Source organism: Argiope bruennichi, chromosome 1, assembly GCF_947563725.1.
Source record: "Argiope bruennichi chromosome 1, qqArgBrue1.1, whole genome shotgun sequence".
NCBI classification, from domain to species: Eukaryota; Metazoa; Arthropoda; class Arachnida; order Araneae; family Araneidae; genus Argiope; species Argiope bruennichi.
Window position 1 is genome coordinate 7,871,519 of NC_079151.1, and position 26,778 is coordinate 7,898,296.

At 27.7% G+C, this 26,778-nt stretch overlaps 1 protein-coding gene across 1 annotated transcript in view; it reads left to right on the forward strand.

Moving 5' to 3' along the window:
* LOC129962382 (lysine-specific demethylase 5A-like) overlaps positions 1 to 26,778 on the forward strand; it is a 112,234-nt gene that overhangs the window by 18,311 nt on the left and 67,145 nt on the right. Inside the window, exons 6-18 of the mRNA XM_056076140.1 lie at positions 1,881 to 2,024; positions 3,961 to 4,048; positions 5,250 to 5,473; positions 5,807 to 5,965; positions 7,642 to 7,761; positions 12,205 to 12,360; positions 13,659 to 13,751; positions 15,489 to 15,577; positions 16,600 to 16,762; positions 17,976 to 18,095; positions 22,590 to 22,784; positions 23,987 to 24,101; positions 25,244 to 25,310. Coding sequence (XP_055932115.1) covers positions 1,881 to 2,024; positions 3,961 to 4,048; positions 5,250 to 5,473; positions 5,807 to 5,965; positions 7,642 to 7,761; positions 12,205 to 12,360; positions 13,659 to 13,751; positions 15,489 to 15,577; positions 16,600 to 16,762; positions 17,976 to 18,095; positions 22,590 to 22,784; positions 23,987 to 24,101; positions 25,244 to 25,310 — 1,733 coding nt within the window. The remainder of the gene's footprint in view (positions 1 to 1,880; positions 2,025 to 3,960; positions 4,049 to 5,249; positions 5,474 to 5,806; positions 5,966 to 7,641; positions 7,762 to 12,204; positions 12,361 to 13,658; positions 13,752 to 15,488; positions 15,578 to 16,599; positions 16,763 to 17,975; positions 18,096 to 22,589; positions 22,785 to 23,986; positions 24,102 to 25,243; positions 25,311 to 26,778) is intronic.

Here is a 26,778-nt window from a genome sequence, read left to right on the forward strand (position 1 = left end):
AAAAGGAGCTTTCAGTAACAATTATTTTCACAGCAATTATAATATCCTCTCTCCTGTTGTAAGATGTATATATTTACTTGCTATACTCGTTGTTCAAAGATATTTAATTGTAACAAATAGTGGATGAATGTATTTTGGAATGGCGTATATATAGTGAAGGCTCATCTATTGGTTTGCAATGCACACTCTATTCTCTTCACTATATAAATTCTAAACATATTAAATTGTGTATGTAATTGAAAAGAGCATAAGAGAAAGTATTTCCATTTGCTGACTAGATAATGAATTTCAATCCTTATATATATTGCAGCAGTTTTAAATTTTGAATTAATGAACCATCATTGTATGTGCATACACTCACACAATCTAAACCCCTCCCCCCCCACACAGCAGTTAGGGATGAACCAATCTTTCAACATTATTAATATTAATATATTTGATTCATCACTTTATATATTCATTAAATCTATATGATTATTTGATCCTCCAAAATTTAGAAGAACTAAAAAAAAATTATTTGGGTAAGATTTTTTATGTGCTTTTGATATTTTTCTGTAAAGAATTTTTAGCAAAATAAGGGCAAAAGTTTTCAACTCTAAATTTTTTGTTTACACTTTTTTTTTAACTAGTAAACCTCTATTTCTGACTTCCTCATAAATTCATTCACTCATCAGTTAGTTTTTGATTTTCTGTATAAGTGAGGAAAGAAATTTGAAAGAACTTTATTGTTGATGTAAATTAATATAATGAATAGCTTCTGAAGTTAATATAATGAATTTTTTAAATTTTCTATTTGATACATATTACTGCACAAAATTATTGTTTATTAAAAACTGAACTTACTGAGTTAAATGCTTGATTTATTACATAATTTGTCTTTGGTAATTTGAGTCCAGAATTTTGAATATTCTTTTGTTTAGCATAAAGATCAAGATTTGAAATTTTAAGATTGAAAATCTTAAAAACCAATGAAAATCCATATGCTATTGATAGTAGTTTACTTTTAATAAAGTTAGAGCAAAGTGGTTATCATAATTAACTTTAACAAAATTTTTTATCTAAGTTATCAGATCAATTAAGCATATTCACACATTGAAATTCATGATACTCATTGTAGTTAGGGACGCAAAGAAAATTTTTATAGTCCTTTAAATATTTATTAAAAATAGTTTCCTGAACTCAAGTTTACTTGCATTGGATGTAATTTACAGATATTCTAATGGAAAAATAATTTTTAAAATTCAATCCTTAATGTATAGATAATCTTATTTTCACTACAGCAGAATCTCAAATCATCAGAATAATATTACATCTCAATTTTCCTTTCACTTTTCTTTAAACATGCAGAGCCATGTGCTTTTTTATCATTTCCAACCAAAAAAAAAAAAAAAAAAAAAGACTTTAAAATGCAAAGACCTTAAAGCAATAAAACATAAAATAGTACTTTATCTTGATTATGGCTGGACTGCTCATAATATTAAAATACTCACTTCAAGATCATAGTGTGACATTGGAAAAATGCATAAAGTCATTTCAAGATCTTCTAAAAGACACATTAGCTCTGAATGTAATTAAGATTCTTTTATTTAAAATATCAAAATGAAGACAATATGAAATATCTACTAGTAAATTTTCTGTAATGATTTGGAAAAGCAGTTGCATCTCAAAATATGTATTTTAGAGCAAATGTCTCATTTAATACATGTTGTGAATTATGATTGGTTTATAACTTAACATGGACATTAGATCAATTCTATATAAAATAATTACCATGTACTGCTTAACTTTTTTAATGAGCATTTAAGTTTTTATTCATTCTATTTTTTGTTTATACCAACTTTTGAAGCTTGCTTTGTTGAGCCATATGAATCTGATTACAGAATTTCAATGAAGATTCTGATGATTCCAGTCAGCAAGACAAGGATTACATTCCGCATGGAATCCCTTCTCGGCAAGCGATAAAACCTCCTGTAGATCGTTATGCGCGTCGCTCTAAAAGATGCAAGGAGACTGAGGAAAATCTTGTGAGTTGTGTTTTAATGGCATTAATGGAAAGGAAATAATAAGTTTAGTTCTGACACATTTGGATATTTAGAAAAGTAATTTGGATCTTAAATAAGAAAATAAGTTATGGTTGTCAAAAAAATATTGTAAGGGGGGGGGGAGTTCCTGTATTTAATTTTCACCACAAAAATGTTCTGTTGGAATTACTCTTCTCTTTGACAAATGGAATTTTCTTAGTAATTATGAAAAATGGGTTTATTTTCCTTCTCTAGGTATTTGTTTGCTGAAAAAAAAAATGTGATAATTTTAAATGTATTTTTTTAAAGCATTAGTTCTGTTTTTAAAAGTTATTCTTAATTTCAGTCAGCAGATAAATTTTTCTCTGTGTCACTAAGTTATTTAAAAGTTTTAATTGCCCATATCATAATTGTATACAAAAAATTATACATGCAGGCATATAGTAGGTGTTTTGGTTTTAAAACCTTTTATCATATAAGTTGTAACTGTCTCTAAAATGTCATGAATTTTCATTAAAAAAATATCATTCATTTCCTCTAGCCATTAGTAATTTTTTGAGAAATAGAAACTTGATAGTATACATTAATTTTCCAAGATCATGTACATACTTCTGAAATGTTCTAAATTAAAGAAAAAACCTTTCATATGTCTTTAATTTTAAATGTTTAGTAATAAAAAATAATGATTTCTTCATTAGAGAAAGAATTTTAAACTGTTCCTTGTTATATTTCAGATTTGTTCATTTATTTAATTTAGCAAAAAGTAATTGAATTATTCATGTTTAGATTTCAACTCACATTCATAAGTTGACATCAATATTATCAAATTGCATTCATAAATTTTGTTGTAAAATATGAGAAATCTCATGAAAATTCAGTTTTAGGTCATTGACAGTTCCAAAATTTTGAATTTTTTAAATCTATTTTGTAATTTTTTTTATTGCTTTGTAAAATCTTGTACTTGCTGGCTTTTGAAAAAAAAAATTATCCCTAACTATTATTTTTTATAAATTTTTTTATGTATTTTAATTTGTTTCAAATTTGTAAAAGATTGGATTTTGCTCTTGCCTTTTCACTCATTTCATGATGAGCTTGTTTTGTGACAAATATTTTCACCACTATATAGATAAAAAAAGAATTTTAAAATATTATTCATTTAAAGTATTTTTAAATATTTAATATAGACCGTTCCAAACTATTAGTAACTATCCTAATTTATATCTCTCTCAGTCAACTTATAAACTCAATCAGTTATTTCTCCCTCAACAAACCTGTTGTAAGGGTGGAAAATCCTGTTTGTCACTTAAAATAATTCAAACTCTGATTAGAAAATTGAAATTTAATATTTGGCTTTCTCATCAAAATTGCAGATTTCAGACAAATTGTGAACAAATACATCAGCAGTCACATTAGAACACCATAATTAAAAAATACAAAGGCCTTAAAGGAATGAAATTTGGTATATGGTTATTTATCACCAGAATAGCAGAGCTGTATCAAATTTGAGATCAAATCCATATATTGACTATTTGTCTCAATCAGAATATTTGTATGCATATGAATGCATTCAAGGGTAATTCAAGGGTGCTATAGGTTTGAAAAATGAAATTTGATATGTAGTCTTGATATTAAAATTCTAGATACAGATCAAATTTTGAATCCAATTAAACAATGGTAAGGTGGCAAAAATTTATACTCTATCCTCATCATCATGCTATGTGACTTAACAGGAAATATATCATATTTCCTATTAACATAACAACTGTTATATGTAACAGTTGAAAGGGTAAAACTTTTGATTGGTGATGAGAGCATGGAAATTTAAAAAGGGAAAAGTTTTTTTTTTTTTAAGGTTTTTGAAGTGATCTTGATTGATTATTTTCTGTGTAACTGTAGTTTTTTAAATGACATGACTTTGATAGTTTTCTTTTTCTTTTAGGATGGTATTGATTATTCTACAAATAATGAATTGAAAAAATTGCAATTTTATGGTGCTGGACCTAAAATGCCAGGCTACCATATTCAAGGTATTGTTATATTCATTATTTCTAAATAGCCCAGATTCACAATATACTTTTTTATATAATATAAATACATTTTTATATAATATACTTCTCTTAAAATTTCACAATATTCTTTTTGAGTTTTTTCATTTCATTTCAACTTCCCAGTAAGTCCATTCAAATTTTCATTTAGTTTTTGAACACCATATTTAGTAAAATAGTAACTATTTATGCACGTTATGTAGTTGTTTAATTAAAACTTTTTGTTTAAGAATTTTTTATCTTTTTAGAATAATAATTTCTTTGCTCATGGAATTTGAGCAGTTTTATAAAATATATCACATTTTTTTGGTCTTTAGGAAATATTTTGATTTGCATTTACAATCAGAGAATATAATAAACTTATATAATTAATATTACTTTAAAATTTTTTCCCCAAATTATAATAATTTTGGAAATAAAGTTGGTTCTATTTTGGATCTTGGGTTAGGGATTTAGAATTACATATTGTCTCAAATTCAGTATATTTATCACTAATGGCTTTGAAAATCAACTGGTTTGTCCTTCCTGTTGATATATTCATGTTAACCAAATTTGATTTAATTGTGCAATTTATTTCATTTAAAAACTGGAAATTATAAACTTTATAGATGGAATCATGAAATCAGTGGATCAGAAAATACAAAAAAGAAAATGCATACAATATATTAGTTCTTCTTTTTCAAATGATGGTTAACAGAATAAAAAGCTTTTGCATGTTTTTTAATAGCACTCTCTTGAGAGAGAGAGAGTGCTATTCCTTCCAAAGCATAAAATCAAATCTGCTGCTAACTTTTTGAAATGTATTTTGTAATATTTATTATATGCAGAATAATTTTCTGCATAAATTTTAATATTTTATGAAACAAACATAAATTTTGTTATTTAAATGCAGTTTTTAATGATCCTATCGATCTTTCTTTCTTTCTTTCTTTCTTTTTTTTTTCTTATTATGAATCAGTATTTTTTCCATTTAAGTAGAAGTAGAATTGCAAAAGATAATAATTTTTTTTCAAATATATTTAAAGTACAGATGGCAAATTTTTAGCTTTTTCTAGTTGATATAATTCTTATGGCATATGCTTAAAACTTTCATAGCTTCAATGATATATTTGTACTTTGTTTTCCTTCAGCCTCAGAAAAATTCCTTCAGCCAATATTTTTGAGTAAATAATTTTTTCTTTAGGGCATTTTGAAACAGAGGAAGAATCCAAAGCTTTTTTAAAAGAGAATCATGTTGAATGCTTCAAGGACGTAAAGATGGGACTTGGTGCTAAAGATCTGAAAATGGGTTTTGGCACCAAGCTTACAGGAAGTTTTCTTAAAGAAACCAAGACCATGGAAGAGGTGGAGGCAGTCAAACTGGGAGTCATTCTCAAAAGAAAGGATAAACCTAGGGGCAAAATGCCTGTAAGTTGCAAATTCATTAAAAGCAACATTGTTTGTATTGAATGCCAGATCAGCAAATTGAATTCTATGTGTATGAGTGTGTGTTTTAAATTTTATCGTATAGTTGTTGTATTCAGTGCTGTATACTACTTATTTAAACTGCATACTTATTTATTGAAATTATCATTTAATTATGAATAATGCATTGTTTACCTGCACAATTAAATGCTAGAAGTAAAATCCTACAGCCTTCATTAATATGAAAATTCATGTTTTCCCGTTCTGTATTTCTTTTTTCTGTACTTTTTAACCTTTTAATTTGTAAAATTTTTTAGTGTGTATGTTACCTTACAGATTGATCAAATTGTATGTAATATTTGTGGAAGGGGTGATGAAGAGGCAAGTATGCTCCTTTGTGATGGATGTGATGACAGCTATCATACATTTTGTCTCATTCCACCGCTCAGTGAAATTCCAAAGGGAGACTGGAGATGCCCCTGTTGTGTGGCGAAAGTAATATTGTTATTTTTTTAAATTTATAGAGTATCTGAATTTTGTGTGTGGATTTTTTTTTCTCTCAGATTGAAGGAATTTTGTAAAAACGTTGTGCCCAGAAAACATTTTGTTTTCCAAAATAAGTAATATTAAATTTTATATATGAAATATTTGAATTTTGGGGATTTGTTAAGATCCTTTTTTATACCATGACCAAGCAGCAATGCAGCCTGAATAGAAAAAGATGTAGAAATGCACTCAAACCTTTTATAGAATTAGAAAGGAATTTTCCTTGGATTTAGCTGACAAATCATTTATTTAATGTATATGTAGCTTCTGAAATGTGAGAACCAAAAAATGCTTTCATCACAGAATCATTTTTCAGTGAATATACATGATTATAAATTAATTATTTTAAGGATCTGGATACTTTGAAATTATTACACACACACTTATTATAGTGTTGAGAAATAATTCATTAGCATTATCAAATTTATATTAAAAAAGGTATTCTAGTCATTGAAGGAGTTGTTTCTAAAATTTTCTAAGGTAGTTGTTCTAAGTGTTGAAATTAATAGATGACAACGGGAAATTAATAGTGAGGCACTACTACATGTACGTCTTATACAAGCACAAATCTTCTGAGCCCATCAGATGCTCGTTAACTTTATCCTGTTATTACACATTTTTTACCATGCACCTTTTGAGGACAATCGTTTGAATCATGAGTTATTGAGGGATTTTTTTAATTCCTTCAAATTTCACTTCCTTTTGAATTTCTGCTTTCCCTTTTTTCTATCTTCCCTTGTAGGCAAGTGAGGGAGCTGTCTATAATAAGCTATTACTCTTCTGCTTGCTTCTCATTGAGAACCAGAAATCTCGCATGTTAGGCATGCATGCCGGGCCATTAGATAGGTGATGCACTGATCCCCATTGTATCAATTTAGCTAGTAACTAGCCCACCTGAGTGGATAGTTTGCTAAGAAGCAAGTGAAGCAAGAAGGATATTCAGTGTTGCCAGGGATGGCTCAAGTGTAAAAGTCCTGACTAGAACTTTAGTAATCTACTGAGAATAGGAATTTCTATAGGTGATGGTTACCATTCTTTGTTGAGTGATGCATTGCACCTTTAATTATATTGTATAACATCTAAAAATAAATTTCCTTTCAGTGAGAAATGGAAATAATCAAAGAATTTAACTAGAAAATATTTTAGTCAATCTTTTTACTGTCAAAAGAATGACAGGAACAAAGAAATATTCCACTGGTTTTCTCCTTTTACTTTCGGTTCACCACTTTTATTAGAAAAGATCGTTATTAACACACTCGTTGAAGTGTCTTTGATTTGTAAGCTTCATTCTGGTGAATGCTAGTTGAAGTCATCTCTTGGCAACAAGCACAACAATTTATCAGAATGTGAACATGGGCAAGAAAAAATGGTTTCTTAATACTGCCCTTTTCATTCTTTTCTTCATTAATTAACCCTTGTTGAGAAAACCAAATTACATGATGTAAGTCTTATTAATATATTTTTGTTGTTTATGAAATTTTATGAATAGTAGATTCAATGAAAGTTGGCAAAATAACAAGAGCATTTAAAAATTAGTGAATTTAGTAGTATATATTATTCCCCCCAAAGGAATTCATTAAAAAGGTTTAATCTGATTGACACTGAGCTACTCACTTATATTTCAGGAAGTGAATAAACCCCAAGAAGCATTTGGATTTGAGCAAGCCCAACGAGAGTACACTTTACAAGAATTTGGACAGAAGGCAGATGAATTTAAGACAAATTATTTTAATATGCCTGTGCACGTAAGTCAATGAAAAATTTGCTTAGAAAGTTTTGTAAAATTGATATATTAAACTATTTCGTTCATAATTAATTGCTATTTTTTTATGAATATTTTCAGCAACTTGTTTTGATTTCATTTATGCTATCACCCCTCCCCTTCTAGTTTCCTAAGTAATGCATGATTAAAACTTTTATGTGACCTTAATTTTTGTCCAAATCACATTCGTGCCTGTAAAGAATGAAAATGTGAATATTTATATTATGTGTGATAAATTGCTATTCATTTTTCAAACGATTTGGATGAATTCAGTCACCTGTTGAAAGAAAAGCGGCATGCTGAGGGGTTAATCTTCTACATTACATGTTAATCCTTTAATGCATTTCATATTAGATTTACTTATTTATACAACATTTGTTATTAGATAAGGTAGTTTATGTACAAAATCGCTATATTTTTTCAAAAAATAATCCATGTTAGATAATTAGATGAGAGTGATATGAAAATATGTCTTTAATTAGTTATTTAAATTTTCTAAGAGCATTATTATGAACTTATAAAAACAAATTGTAATAATACAAAAATAAAAGTTATATTCCTTAAGTTGCTTTGCTTCAGTAGAGGCATATTACTGTATGAAAAATTAGGTATACTCAATTCTTTACTAAGAGTTTTAAAATGTTTTTAGACTGATTTCGAAGTGGCTTTTTGTTCAGGAAATAAATAAAAAAAAATCCCATGTTAATGTTATAGTATCTTTTTTTTTTATTTAAGGGGGGGGGTAAGGAACAAAGCTATAATTTAAATCAGTGACATTAAATTTGGGTAGGAGCTGTTTTAATTTGAATTTTTATTCTTATCTAGACATTTTATCAAAATGTGGAACATTCAATTATGCCACAGAGTTCACTAAATGATAACTCATTTTATTAACAAAGAAAGTAATTCCAGTTTGTGAACAGAATTTATAGCAGATGAAACTTTAACCAAATTATCAAAATAATTTACTGTTGAGAGTATTAACAGTCAGGTATATGAGATATGATTCTGAAAACAAAATCAAAAAGTTTTATGTAGCATATCACTAAATAACATAAAACTATGAAATGCATGAAAAATAAAGAACTGGACCATCTTATTTACAGATGGATAACTTGGGGAAAAAAAGTAGAGGATTATTAATATCCCAGATAATGATCCAGCAAAAAGCTGTGAATTTCGCTTCTAATTTTGAGGAAGTAAAAAATTTCATACTATTAGTGACTGACTGGAAAAGCTTAAGAATCACTATGAAATTCACCAGCTGCTATTATAGAAAAAAAATCTGTCATATGATATTGAAACAAGAAAGCTTATTTTATTGACAAAATTGGCCTTATTGCCGAATTTCAAGATTTAATTGTGAAGAAAAAATTAACTGCAGATCAAAATGCAATTGTTGATATTGGGCTATAATGGAGAATGTCTCCAATGAATCTCCTTGCCTGCAAAAAATGGAACTATTTCTTTCGTAAATGATGAAGGATCAGGTGACGATTCTAAGATGTGCCAATGCTTCTGGTTTTCATTGTGTAAAGTTGACTGTGGTGGGAAAGAGTTGTTTTAAAAACATCAGTAAGGTTACTCTTTCTGTTTACTACATGCACTAGAAAAGCACTTGGAAGAATTAATTTATTTCCTGAATATTAGTCTAGTTATTTTCCTAAATTTTATTCTAGTTTATTTTCTAACTTTCATGATTGCTTCATTCCAGAAGTAAAGGGGGAAAACAAACAAACAAAAAAATAAATAAATAAAACTTAGAAAAGCAATTTATTGATGTATAATGAATCCCAACAAAGGCAGTATCAATGCCATTGAGCACTGGAGTTGGGAGTGGTAGTGCATCCAGAGACAACACATTTTAATATTTGGTTTGATCAATTATAATGTATTGATCAATTATAAATAAATGATAAGAAATTTTTTCCTTTGTAGAAAGGGATTGGTATTCCAAAATAGGTCGAAAACCTCTGTTCTTGAGAGTTGAAATTTTATACACTTATGTCTTCTCAATGTTATTTTAATATTCTATTTTCTCTTAATATTATTAGTTAATATGTTAATTTTACTTATTTTTCATAGGTAATTGACATTATTTTGTTTTAGATTTGAGGGAAAAAAAAAAACAATATCAAGTTCTAACTAGGGAGAATAATGACTTGTGTAGTATATTAAAAGCTAAAAAAAAAAAAAAAAAAAAAAACCAGAAGTACTTTTGAACCAAATTGTTTTATTAGTATGCTGTAAAATAGTAAATTTTAGCCTTTATTAAATATCTGATGGGATAGTGATTTGTAGGAATGATGATATTAACAATATATGTTTACACAAAATGCATTATCTTCAACCAATCCTTTTTCTGAAAGTAAAATTTCCCCACAAAATGAGTGATTAGTTTCTGGTATCAACACTATTTCACAAATTCAATGAAGATAACATTCCAAAATTAATGTCAAACCTAGATGTTTAGAGTATGAGTGCAAATTTGATTCCTTTTTTATCGAAATTTTATTTTAAGTATGTTCTTTAAAAGAACAATTTGGACATTTATGAGACCTGAATTTCCACATCCATTACAAGAATGCTCTTGACATTCTAAATAAATTTTTGGGGAACATTTGTTGCAAGCTTCAAATTTTGAATTTGAAATATATCATTTGCTTCTGTCTTTGAACTATCTTTTTACATTTATCCATTGGATGGATTCTTTCTTATACTTTTATAGGCTTTTAGCTTATTTGATGCCTTCATCAATATGTCCAAGTAAGGACAATAGTTAAGGAAATGCTGAAAGATGATTTGATCCACAGTTATTGTTGTTAAACTCATTTCTGATATACAGCCTTCAAAGAAACTTCTCAATTTAAAACAAAAATTGCATCAATATATTTCCAATGTTGTTAGAATCTCTCTATACTCATTTTAAATTGTTTTAAAAGGAAGTATTTAACATATTTTTTATCTTGAACACCTTCAATTGGTTCCATATCAACTAATGTAACTACATCACTTCAGAGGAATCTGATCGAATACATAGCCCAGGTTGTTGTCACAACTTTCAAGAAACTTAAGTATACCTTTCACATAGGCTTAAATACAGACTAATCTTTTTTTAGCATCAAATTCATCAGTCAATTTTCTTTTAATTTAAGAAAATCAGTGTTAAATTTCAATGAACGAGCTTCAATACGCTGTGACTGCTCTGAATTACAGCTTGCAATCTTAGGTTTTGTTATTTGAACTTTTTTTTTTCTTTTAGGTTTTCTTTTTAAATTCTTTCTGTCAAAAAGATTATCTCGTAAATATATCATTATAACCTGCACTTTTCTAAGTCGCATCCTTTATTTCTATAATTTTGAAATTATTACTTAATAGTTTTGTCTACTTCTACAACTAATTCTTGCAGATATCCTTTTCTCTTTAGCAAGATACACAATTAAAAAAGAACAATCAAATGTACAAATATTTAAATACACACTATAAAAATGATAATTAGAATATCAAAGTAAAGATTTGTACTTTTAGTCAGGGAGTTTATTTACATTTCAATTTAGCATGGATTTTCTGTTTAATCTATTCATTCAACTTTAATGAATTGTAGTAATGATTGGCTAAAATATTGATATATTTGAAAGTTCTGCTAAGCTTTCAATTTTATTGGATATAAATAATTTAGAAGTAAAATCTAATCATGTTGCAAATTTGAAATAAATAAAAATTTTGTCATATACATTTGAGGAAAAGGCTTCTCTCAAATTCAATGTCTGGCTTTCAGTTAGGTGTCAATTTTTAAACTATTTAAACTTAACTAGACATTTTACAATCAACTTCATCTTTGCTGTAAATTTATTTTTCCTATGAGCAGCCATTTTACAATCAAGATTATATAACTATTTTTATATTTTATGATACAACAGATACATTTAAATTATAATGATTAAATTAACTAAACATAATTTTATTTTGTGTATGCAATCTCAGTCTTTTGATTTGCTGGTTACTTCCCTTCAACCTGCTTGATTGCATTCCTAGTTCTTTGATTTCAAAATTATTTTTTGAATCAAGAATGTGAATATCTAAATATGATCTTTTAAGAGTAAAGTGCTAATGCTATAAAGAAAACTAAGCTGCAATAAATGTCATAAAATAGGAAGCTTTTGAACACTCATTAAAAATATAAACATGATTCAAATCTCAGTTTTTCTCAACTAAGTATTTTGACCAGTTTTCATGTTTTTATGATTTTGTTTTGACATCCATAATCTTGATGAAATAATTAGTTTTCTTGTTTATTGTATATTAATAAATATGTGTTTTTAAAAATGCTGCTTATATTATTCTAGAAAAGTAATGAATGAGCACATTCTAAAGTAAATTCCATGTAGTATAAATCTTTTCCTGTTAACTTTTTTTTTTTTTGCAGAGAGTGCCTTATTCTCATGTTGAGAAGGAATTCTGGCGCATTGTAAATGCTGTTGATGAAGATGTGACTGTTGAATATGGCGCAGATCTTCATACCATTGAACATGGATCAGGGTTCCCCAATATGAAGACCAAAGATCTCATGCCTGGAGATGAGGTAGGATTCATTGTAAAACTATTTCTCTATCAAATCTTTACATTTTAGATCTCTCCAAGTAATAATAATAAAAAAAAAGTCTATTCATTGAACATAATTTAAAACTATAACATCAACAATAGAATGAGTTACATGGAAGAGATTTGGTACACTGATGGGTGATAAGTTTAGAGGAGTGCTTGAGCTCAAATTTAATCTGTTATTATTATTATTATTGAAAAGTATGACTTTACAATTCAAGACCTACAAGCATAGAGTGTCTTTTAAAATTAAAAATACTTAATTAAGGGAGATAAAAGCATTAATAATATTTAAAAGAGGGGGGGGGGGAAGAAGGAAGGAGGTGATAAGAAGTCTACAACATAAATTTATTAGCAATTTCAATCTCACATAATCATGTTGCTGTGATGTGATAACAAATTCGAGTTTCTAAAGCAGTCTTCTTGGTCCTTGATAGTCAATCAGGTGGTCTTGATATTTTTTTCTTTTCTTTTTTTTCTTATTTGAAACAATAAAAAAAGGCAATATCAAGATTCAATTTGTAGTGGCTATATTAGTTTAAAGGAGTTCATTAGTATTAAAAGATGTTTGATTTTTGCTTGATTGGTAAGAATTGGAGAACCTGGTAGTGGTTATTGACAGAGTTTCACGAGCCTCTGAATGTTCAAGTTAAGCTTTTGTCTGTTGAATTGTCCAGTTAATATGGATTTCAAGTTTAGGAATTTGGGGGAACAGTCTTTATGTCAAAATTTTAGATTTCTATCAAATTTTGAATGGAAATTCTTGGGTAATTTGTTAGTTTTTGCATTTGTGAACATAATAACTTTGAAGCACACTGAGTTAGATATCTGAAATTTGGTATGTAATTTTACTTCTAAAGTTGTAAAACAGCCACAGACTTTACACCAAGTGTATCTAAAGATTAACTGTCTTTCAATCTTTATATGTGCATTTGAGCTTGTTAACTCAATAAATACTAAGTAAGCTAAAATAATAAATTTTAATATATGATCTTTATTTACAACTTTACAAACAACTGAGTCTAATTGTGAGCTATATTTATCAAAGGGGAGTGTTCCAAGTTATATACTCGATTGTTTTTACTGCTACTAGAAGAAATTGAACATAACTCATGCCTACCATTGAAATATGCTAAAGTCATGGTGAGAAAATCCCCTCCCCCTTCCCATTTGTTGTCTTTTTTGGATTGCATCTTGTCCTTCTATATCACACACCTCCGAGATGGTCTGGGACCATAGGTTACCTTAAACCATTATTAATATATTTTCTTCTTTTAGGAATATGTAACCTCTGGATGGAATCTGAATAATCTCCCTGTGCTTGAAGGGTCTGTATTGAAGCATATTAATGCAGACATTTCTGGAATGAAGGTAAGTAACAAATATGATCTCTTGATCTACATTATCTGGAGAAATCCAGCAGTTATGTACTTCAGTAGGTGAAAATGAAATTTGGTTTATAATATTATGCATTTCTGCAGAATTTCTACGTTCCAGAATGTTTTTTGAAATAATGGAATGTCATCTTAGTCTCTTTACAGTTTCAAGACTTCATTTAAAATAAATGAAACTACAAATCTATGGAAATTATTGCAAAATGATAAATAGAGCATTTCCCCATCATTTAATGCAATTTTGTATTGGTACCATTAGTTGTATGGAGACTGTACTCAATTTTTTTGTCATGTTCTGTTTGGCAAAGGATCATCAAGAATGTGTGATCATTTAAATAATGTTTTAAACTATCTTTAGGCTGTTAATATCATGAATGTTTGTTCAGTATACAACATCTTTAATGTAACTGCTCAGAAAAAGACTATAATATATAATAATTATATTTTATCACCCAATGTAATTTTATTCAGCCAATTAGGAGGAAATTTCACCCGTCTCTTTTTAGTCAAGTATATGTGATTAATAAATATTAAACATCACAAATTCTGATAACGATTGAGCACAAGAAACTAATTTTATTCCCTTATTTTATTATCTATCTTTTAAGAATTTTTTTGAGATCATAATAAAATTTCCTTTGCAACCTATGCATTTTTTCCCCAGAAAATTTCAGAAAAAGTTCTATTGCTCCATTATTATAAATGACATGCTAGTAAACATTTCTATTTTATAGAATAGAATATTTACTTATTGTAATGTTTGTACTTTGCTTATATCTAATAGAATAAGCTATTAATGGCTGTAACACTGGGTGAAGTTAATCAGTCTAAACTGAAGCCTAAATGGAAATTAGTTCTAGCATCGTAAACTTAACACCTTTTATGCTGAATTGTAGTAAAAGTTAGTAAGCTGAAGTTTGCAATTTGTATATTTATACTGTTTCATTATAGATTATTGCCAATACTTTTTCAGCATTATTTGAATTTGATTTTTTTATTAATTTTAATTAATTTTTTTCAGAGTGTTCTATTAGAGTATCACTGTTTGTTTCAAGCTGATTATAGTTATTAGTTTTGACTTGATTGTTTCATTATATTAATATAGATGCAATAGACATGAATAGAGAAGATCCCACTGCAAGGGTGGAAAAAACTTTTATCCTACGAAATATTTATTGCATATTACAAATAATAATTTTTCTTCTTATTTCTTAACATCCTGTCAATGAATTTGAGATTTTCTGGTACATCTTTCAGTAGTTAATTTATGACACTCAAATCTGAGGTATTATTCAAATGATAACTTCTCTAGAGGGCACATTTTCTAATATTTAAAAGAAGCAGTTATTATTTAAAATATTTAAACTTGTTTTTTTTTCATACTGCAACTATAAAAAAGTCATTAATAGTTTAATTTATTTTAAAGATAAAAGTAGCTATAATTTCTTAGTTGTAAATATTTCTGGATTGTCATTATTTACAAGTTGTCTCTATTTTCTTCACTCAAAAATGACGGAGAGCTAACTTTGAACTTCTTTTACACTGTTTAAATCTTATCCTTCTATATGTTTGCAGTATAATTGAATAGGGAAGTAAATAATTTTACTACCATATTCAAAATAATAAATATGGTCACTTTAATTGTGTATCAAAACTGTTGATTATTTTAATTTTGATAGTTTAATGGAATAATAAAACCTCAAAATATTTTTAGATACCTTGGACATATGTTGGAATGTGCTTTGCTACATTTTGCTGGCATAATGAAGATCATTGGAGTTATTCCATTAACTATCTTCACTGGTAAAATATTTATTTTCCAAGAACTTTTTTTTATCTTTGATATTATTTTGCATATGTGGGCTTGTTTTATCCGTCATGGATTTATTGTAATTACTAAAAAAAGTAACTTACTTTTAGAATCTAGATCTGATTTTTTTTTTTTTTTGCATCTATTTTTAGGTAAAATAATAACTGAATGAACAATGTTTTATAAATCAGTGTAATTTAGTATGTTATTTTCACTTTTAAAATCCATTACATTATTTATTTTGTTGTGGTTTAGAATTTAATTATTTCCTTTTCTCATGTGCAGGGATTTAAAAAATTGAAAAAAAAAATCTTTTTCATTTGTATCTTACTTTTATTCTATATTCATTAATTTGATTGAAAAAAAGGTTCTAGTCAATAAAAACAGCTTATGTAGCTGAGATAAAGAACTTTTATTATATAAAATAACCTTCTTCTTTGTTTACTGTGTAGAAAGAGAAAATATTGCTGAGAAATTCATCTTTTGGATTTTACAGAAATTTTACATTTCAGACCTCACAAGTCTTGTAATGGTATCTAAAAATAGAATGAGCTAGATAGTTGAAATTTGATATAATACCTTGATATCAAAATTGCAATTCTGCATCCAGTTTTGTATTCTATTGTTCAAAGTTAGCAAGTCCAAGTCATATTTTATTCACTTTCCCAAATTAGGGGAAGTGAATATTATATTATTCCATATTTTTCCCCATATTATATATATATATCCCCATAATTTAAACACTTTTTATCATGTTACTTGAGAGTAGAAGGGAGAATACTATTGTTAGTTCCACAGCATTCATGCATGGTTAAATTAAAAGGCACTGGAGCATTTTTTTAAAAAACAGAATTATGTTTTTTTTTTTTTTTAAATAGAAAGTTGTAAATTTTGTTTTGTTCTGGGAGGTAAATGGTTCATATTTTTAGAAACATTTTTTTTTACATTTATGTATGCTTTTTTTTTTTTTTGTCTTTAATATGCACATTTGTTGATGTTTTATGTACTTATTTAGGGGTGAACCCAAAACATGGTACGGTGTTCCAGGAGGTAAAGCCGAGGCTTTTGAAGAGGCAATGCGCTCAGTGGCACCAGAGTTATTTACTGCCCAGCCAGACCTTCTGCATCAGTTGGTCACCATCATGAATCCAAATCTACTCATTTCTCAAGGGGTGCCTGTAAGTTTCTTTTAATTTAGTTTAACCTTGTCTTTTTCAACCTTCTCTTTAGTCTAACATTATCTTTTATTATCTGTATAATCTTATCTTAGTTTAAACTTATCTTGTATAGATGTCATGTTCATATGATTTTTACTCTCTCATATACGAAATGTACAAGAAGAAAGTGTCATAGTATCAAAACATTTGATCTCTAAATTTTAAGAATCTTCACCTTTTAGTTTTTGAGACCAAACCAACTCAACAAAGTATTTTTGAAACTGTGCCTGTAGATCTGAGAACAAGATAATCAATAATACAATAAGCTTAATAAATTTTACATGCAGTTTTTATATCAAAATTGTTGATTTATATCTTCTTTTGGAAGAAATCCATTTTAGGATGTCTGTCAGAACAGGTTGTCTGCATATAACATAATGAATAAATGCAAAGAACTAAAAAGAAATTTGACAAACATTTGTATTTGAATTATTAGATTTATATCAGATTTTCGAACCTTATTTGTCAATAGGTTGATCTTATATCAAGCAATCAATTTATATTCTTAGGAACATAAGTAAAAAAGACAGATAAATGAAGATTTGTAATGTAATCTTGACATGAAAATTGTAAATCTGTATCATAATTATTCAGACTTAATCAGGTAATAGAAAGATGTTCAAATGCTCACTAGATTCTATTCATTGAATTATGTATTTTTGCAAAAAGCTATGCATATAATAACATAAAAGTTCAAGTGAAAAATTTTTCTATTGGTCTCCTTACCAATGACCTGTAAAGAAGAAAAGATTTCTACCTTTAAATGTCTATCTTAAGAAGTATCTATCTTTTGGTCTCTGTTTTAAGAAGTGTAATGGTTTTAGTTTTTTATTCTTAAGATTAATTTGAAACAAAGAAGTCCACCATGTAAAAGTTATTATTTTTGTTTTTCCCTATTAGGAATTTAAATTTCCATAGATATACACAGTAGTTTGAATTGAATAAGAGAATAAATTAATTAATTAGAACTTAAATTCATTCATTAAGTGATTGAAGCGAATGAAATTCTAATTTTTGCTTGTACAACATTTATACTATTCATAAGGAAGAGGAAAATTAAAAAAGCAAATAAATAAAAAAAAAAATATTAATAAATAAATAAAACATTGGGAATCATTTTTTGCTTAAGTGTTTTATTAGCATTGATTCATGCCACATTTATCTTTCTTTATAGATTTTTAGGACTAATCAACAAGCAGGGGAATTTGTAATTACATTTCCACGTTCTTATCATGCTGGATTCAATCAGGGCTATAATTTTGCGGAAGCTGTTAATTTTGCACCAGCTGATTGGGTAAGATACTAATTTTCTCATCTAAGTAACTTCTATTTATAATTATTGAATTTTTATAGCCTGGAAACATACCTTATGAATATAAGTCATTTGAAAAATTTACATACTTAGTATTTTATTATGTCAATATGACAATTCTTGGAAAATAAACTATGGCATTATATTCTGCTGGAGTCTATTATAAAAATGGAAATCTTCATTCATGTAATAGTAGTTAGACACTAGAGAGAGTATATGTAGCATCATTAAAAGTCCTTAAAAATTACTTATTTGTGATGGTTCCTATATAAGGGCCTTAAAAGTGCTTATTTTTTTATTCAAATTCTTATATTTTTCTTTTGAAGCGGGGAAAAAAAAAAAAAAAAAACAATCTGTATTTTCACCACGATGGATTTGCCTGATTATTGGTTGTATTTCTTTTGCGATGTCGGATCTTTCAATGTTTAACAGATTTAACAAATCTGGCAATTGGTGAAAAATGTTTTATTTTCATTTAGGTACATACTGATAGAATGGGAAAAATATATTCTTTTCATTATTTGACTTGTCTTTTACTTCCTTCTGCTTGTTTAGATAAGGGGAAAATCCTTTATGTTTAGAAATAATTTTATGTATTCATATTATATTTTTAACATTTGCTTCATCTCATTTTTGCTTTTCTGCACATGATTAGTTGTTTGTAAAGCATTTGTTAGTTATATTTCAACATCATTTAGTGATTTTCTGTTAGTGAATTATTTCAATTAGTTTTTATTTAAAAGTTTAGGACTTCGTAACAAAATGCTGGAAAAAGCTCAATTGATTCATTGTGGACTTTTCAAATAAAAATAAAGCAAAATGTTCATGCTGCTCAAAAGTTTCTTATAAGTCATTTGTGACTCTTCCAAAAAGATACCAAAAATAAACTAATGCCAATAAAATTCCTTTATTACCCTTTCCTATTCAACTATTCAAAGAGAAATAATTGTAATCACCAATAAATTTGAAGAGATTTTGCCCTATGATTAAAACTCTCTCCATGATTAAAACTCTGAATAACACATTTTTGGTATTATATCTAAATGTAATATAGAACACAATAACTTGAAAATCGTTTTGAGCTGGAATTTCTTAATACTAAATTTATAGATTTATCGAAATTTTGAATGAAATTCCATTCTCATTGTTTTTTTGTTTCTTTGTCCAACTACAAGAGAACATGATAATTTCAAAATGTAATATGTGGCACATGGTTTTAGCATGTAAAGTATAGATCAATATCAAAATCTTGAACCAAAATCCTTCGATGAGTTGACTATCCTTCGATCTGTGTGTTTATATGCATTAAACACTGTAACAACAACAAAAAAAGGATAAAGGCCACAACCTAGATAAGTGAAATTTGTTAAGTTATCTTGTTTCTAAAATTGTAGCTCTGTAATATATTTGGGATTTAAATGACCGGCCAACAAATGTATCAGTAATGACCCACTTTTGCCTTTTTATTTATATGATATATGTCAGTTAGTAAAATAACAATTATGTGTTTTAAAGTTTTGAAAGATAAATTCACAGTTGAAATTATTTATTCCGTAAATTGCTAATGTTAGTATGATTTTTCTAACAATGTATCTTGTTCTGCAATTGATAAAGTGAGTGCAGGCATAAGAAAGAACAGATTAGTGAAAGACTTGCATTCTACAAAAGTAATATCCGATAATATTGTATGCCTTTCAAGTGTGAATTGTCAATAGTTTTTTTTTTAAATGTTGGAATGCATAATTAATTCAGTAAATTTTGTGGCAGTAAGAATTGTTGTTTTGGCAGATAACAAATAAATGTGAGAAATGAATCATGTTGCATTTTTATCAGAAAGGATAAAAGATAGTATAAAGATGCTATTCTCATGGAGTTTACAAATTTCCTAGTCAAGTCATTTTTATTCGATTTCGATAATTTTCATGTCAGGAAGATAAGATTGGATGAGTTTTTAATTTTTAGTGTGAAGATTGCAAATGTAAAAACTATGGAGTGTTTTGAATTCTTTCATTCTTTCTTGTGAGCAAGCATCTACTGAGTGATGTTTTAGCATTAATTAAAATATTAAAGTGGGAAATTTGAATTAAATAATATCATGTTACACAACATAGCGTCTGTGACCACATAAAGCAGTCTGGTACTACTATTCAGTAATCATATCATCCTATTCAATAATCATTATTAAAGAATTGAGAAAGTTAACAATATCAGTCCATTTAACATATCATCTACTTAAGGGGAAACACTTAGCAAAAGAAATAGTTGTCAATGACATGAAGAAAATTAGAATCTGATTTCTTGTCTCTTTATGGAAAAAGAAATTTCTCTTGGAAAAGTAAGTTGCTAAAATTGAATGTAAATCTAATGCACTTACTTTTTTGACAAGATAGAAACCTTTCATTACAAACAAAATTGATTATTTGGGAACAGAACATTTAACATTTTAAATAACGTAGTTTCAGTGTTGATGAAAAATATTCAATGACTTCTTGTAGTATTTTAAGTGTATGTTTGCAGGGTTGCTATAACATTAGGAAAACACAGTGAATTTAAAAATCATCTGAAAAACTGGAAAAAAGCAGAGAAATTTGAATTTTTTTGTGAAAACGGGGAATTTTAAATTTCTTATTTTTTTCCCATCCTCCCCCCCCCCCCAAAAAAAAAAAATGCTGATCTCTAAAGACTGAAAGAAGAAAAGATTGTACTTATAGCTTCCAAAAAATGAAACAATACCATTTATGATTTTGTAATATAAAAACTATCCCCTTTTCCATTCTCTTCCTTTTTTTACTGCATAGATCATTCCAGTTTCAATTTGTGAGACAGTTGTTCTTTTTCTATGTGTTACATGAATTGCAGCTAATGAGCATACACGAGACTTCTGTAACTGTGTGAAAGAATAGAATACATTTCTCTGGCAGGAACATTTCAATCTGAGGAAGCAGTACGGTAGTGTTTAGTCTGCCATACTTGAGTTATTAATTGGTTTGTTTATTATTTGGAAAACTGTGAGTCTATTCAAGGTAGATTAGGGAATTTTTTTAAAACAATGAGCTGCTATCTATATTTTTTTGTATGCTACTCATTTTGTAAGAAGATAATACGCCTAAATAATATTAGAAAACAGGCATTTACAAGGCATGCCAAAAGAGGAAAACATACAAGACTGTGTGCAGTTCAAATAGAGAGGAGTCATCATTGTTGTTGAACTTAGTATTTAAAAGGAATACAAGACAAAACAACATGTCAAATCCGAAGATCTTAAATTTAACGTCTAAAAATACACCAATTTAGAGCTTTTTAGTTTAAGAACAATCTTTTAAAGCAGAATTTTTATGCTTATTAAAACTTATTGTGTCACATTTCTCTTACAATGCATTCAATGATATATTAGAATTATTTTCACATAAGTTCACTGAAAGTGAAAATAGCTAAAAATTTGACGTTAGACTGTACAAAAATACCATACCTTATTTATTAAGGATTAACTCTGTGAAACTTGGAACTGTGAAACTGCAATATCTGCAAAAGTTGTGGAAATTGATGCCCAAATACTTGAATTGGCAAAATGAATAAATAAATAAATAAAATAATCTTGCTTTGTAATTTTTTTTTTTTTGTTAAGTAAATTAAGTTAATTTTTTTGTTTTATTTCATCCAATTCTTAATTTTGTATGACTTACAGTTACAGAGCATGAAAAGTAATATATCCTCTGTTTAATATATATTAATTTTTGTCTTGCTAAATTCTAGATAATAAATAAGGTGAAATTGTCTTTTTTTAAATGTAAATATAAACTTTCTTTTAATATGCTATTATTTCGAATAATGTTAAATTGTTTCTTTCTTTCCTTGCTTTTTTCACTTCATATTACATTATAGCTAGCACATAAGGGCTATTTGTGCATTTCCTTATATCTTGAATATACGTACGGGGGGGGGAGAAATAACATGGGATTATTTTTTTTTCTCCCAGTTTTGAGTGGTAACTTTTTAAATGATTTGTATCATGTTAATAAAATTGTTTTGTGTTTTATTTCTTCCGAGTTCTTAATTTTGTGCGACTCATAATTAAAGAGCATGGGAGGTAATGTATCTCTCTCCTCTTAATATATAAATTTGTCTTGCTAAATTCCAGATAATAAAGAGAAATTGTTTTTTGTATGTAAATATTAAAATTCTTTTAATATGCTATTATTACAAATAATGTTAGATTGTTACTTTCTTTTCTTGCTTTTTCAACTCCTTAAAATCATATTGCATTATAACTTGCACATGGACGCTATTTTTGAAAACCTTATATCTTGAAAATATGTAAATTGGAACAGAACCTAATAGTTATTCTGAACAGTGTTTTTTTTTGTATAAATAAAGCTAATTTTTTTTTTTTATAATTGATTCTATGTATGAGATTAATTAGTTAACTTTTCTATTCTTGGAGTATAGCATTCTTATGATACAATCATACTTTTTCAGCTTCCTATTGGGCGTGTTTGTGTGTCACATTATGGCATGTTGCATCGCTTTTGTGTTTTTTCACATGATGAATTAGTTTGCAAAATGGCTACTGACCCTGATCGATTGGACATAAGCATTGCTGCTTCTACTTATCAGGACATGTTGCGGATGGTAGAGACAGAAAAAGCTCTTCGGAAGACTCTGCTGGAGTGGGTGAGTTAAGCATGTTTGTTTGAAGCACTGCGTCTCTCTAATTCAGTATATTTTAAATTGTGGGGCTGAACTATAGATTTGAAAAACATGTATGTGGTTAATGAACAACAAGTAGAAGATTAAAAGAAAGGTAACAATTTCTGTCATGCTCTCTTTTGATGACAACCAAATAATTGTACCTATACTGAGAATAAAGAAAGATGATGATAAGCAGAAAGAGAATGAAAATGATAGAAAGTTGTAGTAAGCTGAAGAATGATGTTAGACTTTCATAAATTTTCTGATCTGATGTTTGTCTATGTCAACAAACAATTTAATAAAACTTTAATCTATTCAAAATGAAATTTCAATTAGATGTCATCACATCAAGAAATAACTTACTTTCATGTGATATTTAAGTATGATTATTTCAATGTTTTTTAAATATAAAATTAATAGCAAGTGTTTTCATTTTAAGTAATCTGTGTAGCTTTCGATATTACTGATTTAATTATACCTGATAGATTGGAAAATATAACCAATAATCTTTTTATGTTCCAGTTTCTACGGATTACTTTACATTTGAAATAATCTGTAGAAATATGCATTCAATTGTGTCGAAAGATTTTTTTATTCACATCAACAATTGCTGTTAAGAGAAATTGTTTGTATTGAATTTTCATATTCATTTCTAATTTTGGTTTTTGAAACAGAATCTTCTAGATATGAGATTTTGAATATTGTCTTTGCTTAAAAAAGGATTCCTAGCAGGGATAGATTTCAGAAGCAATGTCTTATTTTTATGACAATTCTACCATTGATTCAAAATATTTCATGTAACTTGCTCTGTAACTTTATTCATTATTATTTTAAACTTTGACCTTAGCTATCTTAGATTAATAAAATTGTTGATAAAAAAATAGAAAAAGCTTATTTGTAATATTTTCTCTTGTTATTTGCATATCACTGGGGAATTAAGGGATAAAATGACAAACTATTTTTTTAATTTACCCCGAGATTCAAGATAACGTTTGTTTAAAAAATAAACTGTAAATCTGTGTGAAAATTATTTTTTCAAATTCATTAAATGTTACAATTAATTAAAAATTCTTGTATTCATTTTCAATAAATTCTTATTCACATAGAAAGATTAAATATTTATTTTTACTATCAATTAAAGTGTTTATAAAGCTGATATACATTATGAACATCTGAATTTTCAGGGTGTCACTTCAGCCAACAGAGAAGTATTTGAGTTATTGCCTGATGATGAGCGGCAGTGTAGCTATTGTAAAACAACGTGTTTCCTTTCAGCAGTTACTTGTTCTTGTAATAACAGTAAGTGTTTTCTTCTACTGAAAATCAATGGAATTTGGAATTAAAAATTATATGAATGCTTAATCTTCAACTTTTACCTGCTTTTAATTGACTTTGACTTTTATGATAATGACTAGAGGTAACTATAAGGAATAAAATTGGTGCTCTTATTCTATTATCATTATTCTAAATTGTAGAGTTTACAGTTTTATTTATCAAGAGACATTTTCTACAAATCAGTTAATAACATTGTGTCTCTGAATAAAATAAATAGTAATGTCAAGCCAAGGAATCATTTGAACAGCTCAGTTCTTTATAAATCAAATTTTTGTTTTTAGAATGTATTATCAGAACCAGCATTGACAGTTGCATGTATATGCGATTTAGTATATCTTATGAAATACAATTTCTCAATGGTGCATTTATTTTTCATGCTACTGACTGTAATTGTCCTGTTTGTTATTTGTCCCTTGTGCTTGCTTATCCTCCTAAATCCTGCATCATCTGCATTACATATTTTCAGTCTGATATGCATATGTATTGATGATACATAATCTCTGTTAAGGTCAATTCAAGTAACATTTTCTATCGATGAAAGTGCATTGCTAGTGTTAGTAGAGCATTTTTTGTCAGAAATCATCTCATGGCATTGAATTGTTTTCTGTTTTTTAAGTTATCTTACAAACATTCTGTTGACCTTAATCGTTCTGCAGTAATTTGGTAAAATTTGTCAATGAATTTAAAAATAAAATACCCAGTCTTTTCTTTTATCTATCAAACATTCTTTAGGTTTTAAATTAAAATATTCTTTTATAGGAACTTGAAGGGTCTGTGCAACAAGTAAAAGCAAATTGTATCAATCATCATTTAAGAACTGGAACTTTTAAACCTTTTTACTATTACCATTACCTCTATTATTACTATTACATCTATTATTAAATTAAAATATGTCTTCTATTTTAGAAATGTCATGGATGAAATGGAACACTTGTTTCTGAATTTTTTATTATTTATGTTTATGGAATTTAGCTTTTATTTTTAATTTTAAGATAAAATAATTCAATGTACTTAGGAAAAAAGGTAAATCATTTTAATTGGGGAATAAAAATATGGCAATATAGATTTCATTTATTATATAGTCATGCAAGATTGTTTTGCTTTAGATCAACTTGTATGCATCCACCACAGAGATAAACTCTGCTCCTGTCCACCAGAGAAACATTGTCTGTTGTAAGTCATATTTTTTCTTATCTCATTTTTAAAAATGTTTTCTTGCTTTCAAATGCTATACTATGTTCAAGTACCAATTTTATTTATAAATGTAAAATTTTTCTCCCACAATCTTGAACAGGGTGCATAGTGTCATAAAAAGTGCTTAAATATGAAAACAATTTTTAAGCACCTTAAAAGTACTTAATTTTTTTGTGAAGATGAAGAAAGCTTTCGTTTTGTTTTGTTTCCCCACAAGTTGATTATGATAATTCGAAATCATGTCCATAAAGACTTTGTTTACCGGATTTATCTAAAAAGAAAACCAACAAAAGGGAAGAATTCGAAGAAATATTCCAGGGATTCCAGTACATGTTAAAATAAGACTTAATGATTTTTTTTCCCCATTCTTCTTTCCGATCCCCCCCCCTTTTCTTCATCAATGTGCATTGTCATTTATTAAAATACTGGAATAGTTACCTGGAATGAAATGCGTTCTGTGCCATCCACATTGCGAATCGAAAAACATTCCAATTTCAATTTTTGATGTTGAAGAATTTATGTAAGTTATGGCTGTTAAATATATATTTAAACTTTTATGTGTTGTTGAAGAAGAATATTCGATTTGGTCCAATCAACGGAAAATATGACTATAGCAGGAAGAATTTTATGCGTCAAAACGATATATCGAATATGGAAAAAGCTGCTTTAAAAACACTAATAAATTCGATCATCATTCTCATTAATATGTCGTCTTTAAGCAATCGCTTGAATGACCTACTACAGGTATTCAATTATACTCAGAGCGCCCCCCCCCCATCGGCAAGTAGTTGAGAATTTCGTCGGCAAAAGTCTTTATTACTTAGGAACGTGTTGGTGTGGCGAGTTTGGTATTAACGAATATAATAATTTAAAACCCATCTTAAAATTACTGTTTTATAAATAATCGAAGTATCCGAGGAATGATTTAAGTTTGCAGAATGACAATGTTCGACAAATAGCCTATGAGTAGGGATTGCAATACCGGACCAAAATTTCAATACCGGTATTCGGTATTTTTTAAATCTTAATACCGGAATACCGGTTTTAATACCGGTATTAGAAATTTTAGAAAAAGAAAGAAAACACAGGTGTTTCTTTGTTTTATTTGCCAGTTTTGTTATAGAGTGTAAATGTCACAAAAAATAATTTATAACTTATAACAGTATATAATAACAGTATCTGAAAATTTAATTTACAGGTTTAAGTCGATTATTGGATTGGATTTCTCAGTTTCAAAAATCGTTCCATCATTAGGAGTAAACTGTTCCAACGTGTTTTAGAATCTAATATTAACATATATTCTGTTTTATTTTCAGTTAGTATATAGTTTAGTAATATATCCTTTTTATAGGGGAACGTTTAAATATCTTAACAATTTTTCGAACTTTATAAATCTTCTTTAAAAAAAATTCTTCAACAATTACATTGTCATTATCTTCATTGTCAA